Source organism: Aedes albopictus, chromosome 2 (genome assembly GCF_035046485.1).
Source record: "Aedes albopictus strain Foshan chromosome 2, AalbF5, whole genome shotgun sequence".
Classification (NCBI taxonomy): Eukaryota; Metazoa; Arthropoda; class Insecta; order Diptera; family Culicidae; genus Aedes; species Aedes albopictus.
Genome location: NC_085137.1, coordinates 258,230,168 through 258,243,204, shown reverse-complemented (window position 1 = coordinate 258,243,204; position 13,037 = coordinate 258,230,168). Strand labels below are relative to the sequence as shown.

At 36.5% G+C, this 13,037-nt stretch overlaps 1 protein-coding gene across 11 annotated transcripts in view; it reads left to right on the top strand.

Annotated features, from left to right (window-relative positions):
• The window catches only part of LOC109428281 (lachesin), a 107,597-nt gene that overhangs the window by 73,940 nt on the left and 20,620 nt on the right, over positions 1–13,037 (top strand). For all 11 annotated transcript variants that reach the window (XM_029872617.2, XM_062851604.1, XM_029872623.2 and 8 more), the window contains 5 exons: positions 7,485–7,582; positions 7,661–7,868; positions 8,031–8,177; positions 8,273–8,401; positions 9,918–10,052. In XM_029872617.2, coding sequence (XP_029728477.1) covers positions 7,485–7,582; positions 7,661–7,868; positions 8,031–8,177; positions 8,273–8,401; positions 9,918–10,052 — 717 coding nt within the window. The remainder of the gene's footprint in view (positions 1–7,484; positions 7,583–7,660; positions 7,869–8,030; positions 8,178–8,272; positions 8,402–9,917; positions 10,053–13,037) is intronic.

Below are 13,037 nucleotides of genomic sequence, written 5' to 3'. Positions count from 1 at the left end.
TTGATTGACCCACGCCGATTTAAAATCGATGAACGTTGGGCACGACGTATTCGCGGCATTTCTGCAACACCTGGCGGATAGCGAACACCTGGTCTGTTGTAGCGCGTTCACCAAGAATCCAGCCTGGTATTACTCCACAAACAGTGTTGCAATCGGTGATAGACGGCGGTTCCGCGACAGTTCTCCCAATCGAACTTGTCGCCTTTTATGTAGATGGGACACACGATACCTTCCATCTATTCCTTCGGTAATACTCCCTCCTCCCAAATTTTGGTAATTATCCAGTGTAGTGCTTTCACCCATGCGTCTCCACCGCATTTTAGAAGCTTGTTAGCTAGTTCCTCAATCTCTTGGAGGTTAGGGGCCAATAGTATTTCGTCCTGAGTACGTACTCCTAGATCTCACGTGATCCTTTGAAAACAGTTGTTTATTTGAAAGATATTCTAAATGTCTTTAAAAAAGTTCATTTGATTCCAGGTCATTTCAATGATTTCCACATTCATAATTGCGCGATATTGAACTGAACAGGACATCCCACTTTTGATATGTTTTTTTTTTCTTTTTGTAATAAACTGTTCTACGATGTGCCTGTCGTGATGATATACATACATACATAGTTCGCACGGTGGCACAACTCTCAGAATGATTGGTGATTTAAACTGTGGATGATATGACTTGAATTGACTTTCCAAAAACTTTATTTATTTATTTCGTCAAACAATAACGTAGACTACATTTTCACTTATAGCTATATTCTATGGTTTCTCAAGGAATTAAAGTATTTTTTAATATTTGTTCGAGACATGGTTATATCTATACATGCGCAGTGCTGATTATAAAGATTCATCATTCGATTTAAAGGACCAAATTTCGCATAATCTGTTCGATGACTGTTAAGAGCAAATAGATTACGACCTCTTAATGGTCTAACTGGAGTATAGAAATTGATGTTTGATAATAGATTAGCAGAGTCAATGCGATGAGATACCAAATCATTTAGAAATGATACCATGGATAATTCGCGACGCTCTTTCAAAGTTTGGATATCTATGATCATGCATCGAGCCTCATAAGAAGGCAGTGGAAAAGTGGTCCAACATAACTTTCGCAAAGCATATAGGAGGAACTGTTTTTGTATTGATTCGATTCGATCCTCGTGAGTTATCATGTAGGGAGACCATACAATGCTACAGTATTCTAGAACTGATCTTACATAAGCAACGTATAATGTTTTTATTGTGTATGGGTCCTGAAAGTTGTAGCCAAAACGCTTAATGAAGCCTAGTACATTAGTTGCTTTGTGAGTGATTGCGTTATAATGATCAGTGAAAGTTAACTTTGAATCTAAGATAACTCCTAAATCTCTAATTCTATTACATTTTACAACTTCTTGATTTCCTAAAAATATAGTAATTGGTGGTGTGCTATGTTTTCTGCTGAACGATATTGAATTACATTTTTCCACGTTTAACTGCAGTATATATGAGGATCTTGATGTGCTTAAGAATATACGTGATATCGTTTACAAACAATATAAAAAGCAAAGGTCCTAAATGTGAGCCTTGAGGAACTCCCGATGATACTTTGATAGGTTTTGAATTTTTTCCATCAAATCTTACAATCTGTAAACGGTCAGTTAAATACGATTCGATCCATTTCAGAAATTTTGACTCGATTCCCATTTTATCAAGCTTGAAAATCAACATTGGAATGTCTAGTTTGTCGAACGCTTTACTAAAATCGGTGTAAAGTGATTCAACATAGTTACCTCCGTCCATTGCACATAAGGTGTAATTAACAAATTCTAACAAGTTTGTCGTAGTTGAACGACCTTTGAAAAATCCATGTTGCGCATTAGTTATTCTTTGTTTAATTTGATTAAACGCACTTTTGTTTATAATAGATTCGAATAGTTTTGGTATGCATGAGATAATAGCAATTCCACGATAATTACGAACGTTAGATTTTTTACCAGATTTATAGATGGCGGAAACTTTCCACTTTCAAGCGACATATTGTAAAGCCAAAATAGTGGTGCCGCAAATTCAGTTGCCAAGTTCTTCAAAAGAACCGGTGGAATACCATCTGGTCCTGGACCTTTGTTTGGATCTAAGCCTTTTAGACCACTTAAAATGTCCTGTAACATGATTTGATTGATTCCAATATTGTTGGTAAAATCAGGAAAATGAGAGAAGTATTCATAGTCACGATCAGAATCCAAAAATGTACTATAAGTTTCTTGGAAATAGGCCGCAAAAAGATTGAAAATTTCATCGGGATTTTCTCCTACTTCATCATCGAATGAAATTTTTGATGGAAAATTGCTTGACTTTAACTTAGTTTTAGCATAAATAAAGAAATTTTTGGGGCACGATTTTATTTCATTTTCGGTTTTTCTGTTATATTCTTCAAGTGCAGTGGAAATGGCTAGATTGAGTTGGCTAGTCAAGTGCAGTGGAAATGGCTAGATTGATTTAAGCAAGGTCGTTCAATGACGATTACCCGGGTAGAGATCAAGTACTGACGATCGAAATGTGATATTGGTTTGATTGAGATAAGAGGTAAAAGTACTGAAAATGATAGCAAAAATGTGTTCTTGAGCCATATAATTAATGGCAAAATTTGATATTTGAAGATCAATCAAATGACTTACTGTTATTAGTTAGTTTTTACCAAGACCTGAATGTGCTATGAAGACGATGTTCCAGGGGTAAATTTAACATATTATTTTCTGTACTTATATATCTTATCTCAAACAATCAAATATCACTTTTCGATCTCCGTATCGAAATATACTATTATTTAGCTTTTTTCCTCTGCTCGTGTACCCGAGCAGAGGGAAATATCAAATTAATAACTACGAAATCACAAAACCTTTTTTTTATATCTTGTTTTGTTATTATTGAATTATCAAGGCATTACGTTTCCATAACATGTTTTGTTGGACAATCTTATTTTGTTATGACCAAGCAATTGGTATGCAGCCCTTAAATAACATTTCAATATTACATTCTGTTGTGGAACAAGTTTGGTTATTATTGTATTATTGAGAGTGCACAAATACTTTATGGTATTGCTATCTAAACTAAAACAAATTTTGAAACAAAACCTACGTCATTCTACAACGTTATTTACAGCATTTGAGGGAAAGCAACTGCATATTCACTCATCAATTTGTCTTCCTCTTCCATTTATCATTACATCCAAACTGAGACAAAGTGCATGCCCCATATCACTAGCTAGTATTCCGTAAGAAAAAGTTTGCATAATGCACCAGAAAAACTGTTTAACGATTTTTTGAAAAGTGCGCAAAGTTAGGCCCTAGGTGCGCAAAGTATGGTACGCTTACGGTATCACATTTGATAAGAGGTGTGGTATATTACGTGACATGGAGGTGCTGTAATGTGTGCGGCGCGAGGTTTTGCTAAATTTCTGAAATTGACTGAGTTGTAGCTGAAAAGTACCCAAAATACCAGCCACTGCCCAAGTGGCGCTGCACCCTGCATACATCTAAACGAAAACATAGCAGACGATATTGAAGGTTTTTAAGGTTTTCAAAGGGGCGTTCCAGATTCCGCCTTTGACATGTGAATTTCAATGATAAAAATGTCAAACTTATGGAGTAAACTTGTTTGAACGAAGCTAATACAGACAGCTGAATCCAAAATTGTAGATGGTTTTGAATGGGATTTTTCAGAAATATTTTGTATTTCACATGTTTTCCCTGTCGTTCCAGAGGATGAAGTCGGATCTACCTATTTGAAAGATAGGTACATGAATAGTTGAAAATACACCTATTAGGGAAGAGAGAAACTGAAGTTCGCATCCTCACATGTTGGTCTAAATATATAGAATTCTCAGCCATCACGAAGTCATATATGATGTAGAATAGGATGCTAAAGTGGAGGCCATACCCGACTAGATGAACATAACAAGAATATATCATAATTATATCTTAATGTGATATAACTAACAAATTATGTTATAATTTTGTTATGACATGGACTGTTTCAAATTTTTTCAAACTAAATTATAACAAAATATATTATAATCTTTTGTAACTAGTTTTGCTACAAATAAGTCAGAACAAACTCTGTTATAACTTTGTTATTTTTGCAACTGAACAAAATAATCAGTTGCAAAAATAACATAATTATATCAGAATATGAAATAATTTTAATTTTTAGCTCTATTACAAAAAATGAGAAATTTGATTAAGTATTCGTTTTTTTCATTGCTTGTAGAGCAAAAGGTCGATGGATAGCAGGTAAAAGATCAGAAAATGCTTATAAGGAAACAGCTTTATTCTATGTAATTGAAAAATTAAAAAAAAATCAATTGCTGTTGAGGGGCTGCAGTTTTGCTTGTTTTTCATTGCGTAGAATGCCGGAAGCGTATCCGGCTACCCTCAAAACTGAAAAGTACTCATATTTTTTCAACTTTGAACCGATTTAAGTGAACTTCGACTCGTTTTAATAAGAAATCTTTTTTTTATTGATTGGTTATGCGAATAGAACGATTGGGTTACGCGGTATTCCCAAAAGTCCACATTTTCTGGAACATATCCTTATGCTATTGAGGGGCCCAGATGCAAAGAGGTGTAAGTGACCGTTTTGTCGAGTTTGAGCTGAACATTACAAAAAATCTTCAGATTTCAAGCTCGCAGGAACTTTTTAAAGATTATTTTTATGATGATTAGAAAAATTACAGTCAATCAGAGAAAATTGGGCTGATATTGGAACTCCATACATTTTGAATGGGATGAAAAACTGGTGAAAAACTTCAAAGCTCATTTACTCGAAAGTGGGTTTTTGTAACTTACACCCCTTTGCTTCTAAGCTCCTCTATTCTAATATCGGCGTTGTTGGAGTTGGCGTATTGAATAGATATGGTCTCTCGTGAAACATGCTTCGTAATTACACTGTTGAAAACGCTTTGACATCCACGTGCAGCACAACAGAACATGTGCTCGATGAATAAATTGAGATTTGAATTATGAAAATCAACCTTGGCTTGGTCAGCCAAAGCAAAATCAAGAAATTGACATTTATGCTTCGTAATGATTACTTTGAAGTCAATACTTTGGGCCTAGGCTGGGCAGATATGCTATTGGTGATTTGATGGTGCATGAAGAAGAAGAAGAAGAACGATGGTGTTTTGAAAAATCCTATCCCTACCACACAGGAGAAGATTTTAAAATGCCTCTAAAAAATCTAAAACAAAATCTAATTAAAAACGGTTTGATGTACGGTGTAAGCCTTTGGACGGACTACATATTAAACGTATAAATTTAAATTTAACATTTTTTTTCTTGGTAAGGTACTTAATTTGTACCAATCACCAATTGGGTTTTTTAAATTAAGAATAATATATTGATTTTTTGATTTTATTCGAAAGAGCACCTTTTTTAAGCCAGTATGATTTTTTTCAGATTTTTAAAACTTTATTTTGATACCTAAATTCAATTACAAAAAGATAATACAAAAAGATTTGCAGCTGGTCGATGGAAAATTTCACGTGTATGGCAATTCGAGTTTTTTCTTAACTCACGATGACCAGATCGGTTCAGTCGGATTTGTTTTTGATGGAAAAAATAAATCTGGATCAAATGAGATCAATATTGTCAAAATCGGAGAAAATTTATCGCAGATATAACCATTACATAGTTTACCTTCTTTATTTTATTGTCTGCTGTTTCATATTATGAAGTAAAAAATAAAGGCATTGCAACTTCTAGAAATTTCATCAGACTCTTCCGTATTTTTTATTTTATTCATTGCTATAATTTGAGTTTTGGATAAATATAGCATCATATTTTGCTATTGATATGTTTATCTTTGTATTAATTTCCTTCTTTCAATATCCCAGTCCCGTTACGGTGCCACATTCCTATCACTTTTCTACGATTCCCAATTCTTATAGGTTAAGTAAAATTTTAGCTTCAAAAAGTGATACATCTGCAAATTACTGCAAACTTAGTTGAATTTATATGTCATTTTAACAGTACTGCTATTCTAACCTCTAATTATGACGTCAAAAAGTACCGAACAGACTATGTATTACGAAATAATGAATGTTAGTGAGAGTGGAGATAGCAAATATGGTACCTACTAAATAATTCTAATCAATAAAAATGTCAACTATACAGACAATTCTGCTCAATTGATGATTGCATTTGTCTATTATAACTTTTTTCTTTCGATCTATTATTATTCGATCATATATTGTTTGATATTATGTCATACATATTTTTTTTCATTACTAAAAATAATCTAAAACAGAATAAAACTAAACAGCATCTGCAGAAGCAATCATATCGGCATGTGATATAATTACCTTTTACCTTCGCTCACGTAGGTACGTGTATAATCGCCGTTCTCACAACGCGAACAAAACAAAAAATAAAATAAAAAATCATCTCCGTCTGGAAAGAATCTTTGTCGCCGCCAAAATGCACCCATGACGAAGCTCAATCATAAATAGTCGACTAGCAACTTTTTCGTCGTTCTCTTTGTTCCGAAACAGCCGACGACGGGCCATGCGAACGCCACCACTGTTATTAGTGTTAAAGTGCACATGTCTGCGCACCGCGATAGCGCTGTTGGTAAGAGAGAGAGGTTCATTGTTTGATCTTGCATTTAAATCTCTGTTTATTTTTGTCCTGCGACTGGCAAACATGAAATGGGGGAATAGGGAAACTGGCAATACGTAGAACCAGTAAAGCTTCTATCGTCCCTCTCTGCAAGTGCTGTGATAGCCTCATTGGTAAAGGCGACAGAAAATTTACGATAGCAGGATTTGGAGGTTCAAATCCCGTCCATGTTTGTAAGTTTTATAATGAATTCAAATTTTTTTTATGTGACCTATTATTTTCTAAAAATAGAATAACACACTTAAAATAATTACCCAAAAATGAGTAAAAAAAGTTAGTTTTTACCCTAATTTTGCTTTCGGAATGTTATCAATAACTCTTCAATATCAAAATTTGTTATTGAAATATTTCCCAAATTCACTGTTATTAAGTTGTTATTGCCACTAACAAAACATGTTATTAAATTGATTTTTCAGGAACAAGTTTTTGTTATGTGACTTGTTATTTTGCCGCTTATGACAGACAAGTTTATAACTCAACATGTTATGTTAATAACATGAAAATTACTAATTCCATTATGCAGTTATTTTGCCAAAATAACGCATTTTGTTATGCTGTTGTTATTCTCTTCTGCTCGGGTAACAGTCCCATATAAATAGGAAACCCAGCAAATATAGGACTGATATGCGATCATAGGCAGTTCATAGTTTTAAACATATTTACCTCTTGTGTTCTAAACTGTGAAGCTCAAAACATTATTCAAAACATTCTTCGTTGTGGCTCTTTTAGGCTTTTAGGCAGTTGTTAAATGGGCTGTCAACTCTTATTATCATTGAAAAATGCAATGCCCCACGTAATCGAAACATTTCCTTTGTTCCTCTTTCTTTCCTAGATTTGCCAAAATTCGGTGAGCCAATCCAAAACCTTACGGTAGCCCTCGGCAGAGAGGCGGTGCTGATTTGCGTGATTGATAATCTGCAGACGTATAAGGTAAGAACTACTTCCACCAGAACTAAAAGCAGAAAATCAATGCTCGATGATTGTTTAACACGATTGATTGTCACACAGGTCGCCTGGCTTCGGGTGGACACCCAAACGATTTTAACGATACAAACGCACGTAATCACCAAGAATCACCGAATGACGATTACGCACGTAGAAGGTCGCAAATGGGTGCTCCGGATAAAGGACGTCAAAGAGTCCGACAAGGGATGGTACATGTGCCAGGTGAACACCGACCCGATGCGGAATCAAATTGGCTTCCTGAACGTAGTTGGTGAGTGCACTATTGAAAATTTCATCGTATTGACTATTTACAACATTTTTTTGGGAAAGTACATTTTGTTTCACATGTTTCATTCTGCAACAAAAATAATGTACCATATTACTCTCCAAACTGAAAAACAACATGGTCATTCACGGGGGTGTTTGCTTACAGTGCCACCAAACATCCTGGACTATCCCACCAGCACGGACATGGTGGTTCGAGAAGGCAGCAACGTGACGCTGAAATGTGCTGCGTCAGGCTCCCCTCAGCCCATCATCATCTGGCGCAGGGAGGGTAACGAGCCAATTAGTTCAGACGGTAATTTGAAACAAAACAAAAAAAAAAAATCACATCCATCATGGTTGAGCCATTATTCAGTCAGTGCCTTTCCGCATCATTTTTCGTTGCAACAGCTTCCAGTCATAACACATCAACGTTCTCCATTCCACGGGTCAATCGGCTGGACATGGGGGCATATTTGTGTATCGCTTCCAACGGGATACCACCGTCAGTGAGCAAACGTGTGATGTTGATAGTACATTGTGAGTATATGAAACCACTTCCACTATTTGAACTTGTTTTTCGAGAGCAAAACAACTCAACAAGCGCTTTTAAGATAATTAAAATAAACGGGAGCAGTTATCATAAAAAAATGCACGCTACACTGATATTAGTGGATATTAAATGTTTTGAAAACTGACGATGAACGTCACAACACAGCAGAATACATGTTCAATGGGCAAATTGAAATTTTAATTGCGAAAATGAAATGACGTGACCCATTCTGGAATCCAACTACTCTTACAATTTTATTATCCGTCAACTGTAGGTGGACTTATTAAGATCAGCATTTGGTTTGCCTGTTTTGTGCATTCGGGATGGGTGTAAACATAAATAAATTTGCATAACCTTGTTGATTATAGTTATAGATCGTGATGTGAATTTCGACTGGAAATTGATTTACTGTTTTAACTGGCTTTCTCGGTCTTACGGAAATTTAAAACGACGGGCATTGTGAGATACAGACTGTAGTGGTGTATAAAATTTCAAGATAACTTTTAATGAAATTGACTGGAATACAGCAAACAGTGCTCAAAAATAGGACCCTTCCTTCGAAATGATCCCACACCCTATGTCTATTAGCCTGGTACACGGTTTATATGGGAAAATACAAAAAATGAAAAAAACTCAAGTTCCTGTATACTTTTTGGGTGCCACTTTGGTCCCATATCAACTGTGCAAAATTTCAGATCGATCGGAAAAACTATATTTTAGCGCCCGCCATTCTTAGTTTTTCATACGATTTACTATGGGGAAATTTTACTCCTGCATAGAAAAATCGCTAGGAGTCACCCCTAGATCCCTAAAAATAAGTGGACGAATGATTTCTTTAGGATACTTTAGGCATCGTACACAAATTACGTAACGCTATAGGGGGAGGGGGGAGTCTAGCTTAGCGTTACGAGCCATACAAAATATTTTTGGTTTTCATACAAAAAGTGTTACATGGGGGAGGGGGGGAGTCTGAAATCGCTGATTTTAGCGTTACGTAATTTGTGTACCATGCCTTACTAGGAATCAGACCTCCGATGCGACGTTCGTGGAAAAAGTTATTAGGCCTCACCCGATCGATAAAATAACGAGATTTTATTATTTATTGTTATTCCTTACATGTTAAACAGCGTTTGCATGCCATTCGGTTTTCAGTCAACAACTTTTTCCTCATCCCTCAGATCGCTTTGCGGTCTTCGGAGGGTTGATTCATCGTAAAATTTTCAACAGAAATCATTCATCGATTTATTTTTAGGGGTTAAGGGGCAACCTGTGGCGATTTTTCTTTGAAAAAGTGATTTTCCCCATACTAAATCGTATGCAAATTTAAAATTGCTGGCGCTAAAATATAGTTTCTCCGATCGATCTGAAATTTTGCACAGTTGATATGGGACCAAAATGGAACTCAAAAAGTGTACAGGAGTAAAATGTCTTTTTGTGTCCCACGCTAATGTCTACAACATCGTACTAATCACAAGTTTTGTATCCTATTCCCTGTTCTCACAGTCGCTCCCATGATTTGGATTCAGGACCAGCTAGTGGGAGCTGCACTGGGTCAGCGCCTAACTCTCGAGTGTAACTCGGAAGCCTTCCCCAGGTCAATCAATTATTGGATGAAGAACGACACAATCATAACTCAAGGTAAGTCAACGGACACCATCAAACACATCTATGACAAACAGCAATCCACATCATATATGTAGTCATGTATACACTGCCGCACCAATGAATGTCACGCAGGCTTCAGTGCTATTTCAATGAAGCGTGCAGTTCGGTCCCTTCATATCAGGGCGGGATTCAGGAAACGTGAAAATTCAATAGCAGAGACGACACATTAAAACACTAAAATCTACAATTTCAGCTTGGCAATGTATTTTACCGAGTTTGCTCTGTAATAGTAATTTTTCACCGAGATATCAATTAAATATTTTCAGCTTAACCGACTTCCGCTTTTCCTTTTACTAATCGTACTGTAATATAAAAATAAAATACAGATGTCAGTTATACGGATTACCGAACAGCTTTGTTTTTACTTAATGCTCGGTACGTTTCTTGAACTCCGTAATCAAATATACCGAACACTCAGTAATGAAATGAAAAATCAACTGAGCTCCGTAACAATTTTTACAAAGTATTCAGTTATGCAGTTCGCTCCTTCGACGATATATATATACAGGAGGTACTCGCAAAGGAACTCCTGAGTAAATACTTGAAGCAGTTACTGGAGGAGGGTCTCCAATTAGCCTAGTGGTTAAGGCTTTTGACCGCCTATCCGGAAACGGCGGGCTTGATTCTCGTTCCGGTTGGGAAAACTTTTTTGAATCCCTGGGCATAGTATATCATTGTGCTTGCCTTACAATGTACTAATTAATGCAATGGCTGGCAAAAAAACCCTCCAATTTATATCTGTGGAAGTGCTCAAAGAACACTAAGTTGGAGAGAGGCAGGCCAAGTTCCAGTGGGAACGTAGAGCCATACAGAAGAAGAAGAAGAAGAAGAAGAAGTTGCTGGTCTAATCCATGAAAGACTCTAAGAAACTCCTTGAGGAATCTAAGAAAGAACTCCTTGAAAAATCACAAAAGAAGCTTTTGAAGAATCAAGAGAAGGAAATGCTGGAGAAATTCTCAAAAAAGGAAATCCTAAGGATATTATTGACGAATACAAGAGGAAACTTCTGTTTGATTCCCAGAAATAATTCCCGCAGGAACACTGGAAGAAATTGCTGGAGTAATTTCATCACTAACTGAAGTTCACCCAGTAGCTCATGGCTGTATACAAATATATGTACAAAAAAAAAAAATAAAATAACACAGCTGCAACATTTTTTGTCTCAAGAGCAAACTTATGTGTCTCTGACAGATTTTGGGCCGTTGAATCCGAATCCGGGCTTAGATTTGCTCCAGCACGTCATAATTTTGAGCTATACCTCAAATTATAAGGCAAAATATGCGATTTTGGGCTTTTTCGATTGCAAGCCACTAAGCATTGAAATATTGTTTTTAACTAATCAAAGGGTAATTTGGTCAATTAACATCTAAATTAACGATTCATGCAAAATGTTTCGTTTTACAAAATCAAATTTGATAGATTTAAGCATGTTATGTAAGTAAGTAAACTTTCATGCAAGTTTTGGAGGGTGACTTCAGACTTGTATGTATGGGAAACATCGTACCTAACATAAATCGCTTAAATCTACCAAACTTGATTCGGTTAAACGAAATATTTCGCATAAGTCGTTAATTCAGGTGTTAGTTGGCCAATTTATCCTTTGATTGCTTGAAACAAATATTTCCATGCTCAATGGCTTGCAATCGAAAAAGCCCAAAATCGAATATTTTGCCCTCTAAATTGAGGTAGAGCTCAAAATTGTGACATGCTGGAACAAATCCATGCCCGGATTCGGATTCAGCAGCCCAAAATCTGTCAGAGACACATAAGTTTGCTCTTGAGACAGACCAATAGTAATTTTGTGTTGCGCTGTAAACGGCAATTTTAATATGATGGAGACGCATGGTCAATGGTCATTCCATATGTATATGAGCACAAAACTTGTTTTTTTTTTCCAAAAAAAAAGCAGCTCAAAAACGACTAAAAGAACATTTCTTATTTTGTTAATATGTAATGAAAATATAAGTTGAACTTTCGTCAAAAAAAATATAGTCGTTGTGGTCACCATTGTAAAAATCGTAAAAAAAAACTAATATTTTGACAATTTTAGCATATTAAAGTTTACTAACTTGATTGCAAATCAGTCAAGTGGTTCAAAAGTTATGACGATCCAAAAATTAAAAAAAAAAAATAATGAGAAATGTAGTTTTTTTGGAACACTTTCGGTACACTGCATTCGGTACTTACTACTTACTTTTAGTCCTGGGCACCCACTACGGTGGTGCAGAGGGCCGAATTGAAAGGTTTCCATTCTAGGCGATTGCCAGACATTGCCTTGACCTGTGGCCAGGTCAACTTTCTGTAGACTTGCTTTATTTCGTTGTTGAGGCTGCCTATGGGTCTGCCTCTGCTGGGTTCCAGTCTGACGCTTGTTGGCAGATTTCGTTTCCGCCCCTGCGTAGAGTGTGGCCGACCACCATTCCAATCCAATTGTGAGGCCATCTATTGATGAAGACCCATAGCCGTTGAGTGTTCTCCGTTGATACACACCAGGTTTCACTGGCGTATAGCAGTATAGATTTCACGTTCGAGTTAAAAATTCGGATTTTAGTGCGTTGACTGACCTGGTTGTTTTTCCATACATTTCTTAAACTCGCAAAAGTAGCCCTCGCCTTCTTGATCCGTGCACCTGGAAGAGTTGATCGTGTTTATATCCAACGATTTGGTCTTGTTGACGTTGATGGTAAGATCTGCCCCTGAGGAGCGATTGGCAAGATTATCGAGCTTGCTCTGCATATCAGAGCGCCGTTGTGCTAGGAGAGCAACGTCATCTGCCAATTCCAAGTCATTTAGGTGCTCCATGGTAATGAGCTGCCACAGCAATGTTGACGTTGATGGTAAGATCTGCCCCTGAGGAGCGATTGGCAAGATTATCGAGCTTGCTCTGCATATCAGAGCGCCGTTGTGCTAGGAGAGCAACGTCATCTGCCAATTCCAAGTCATTTAGGTGCTCCATGG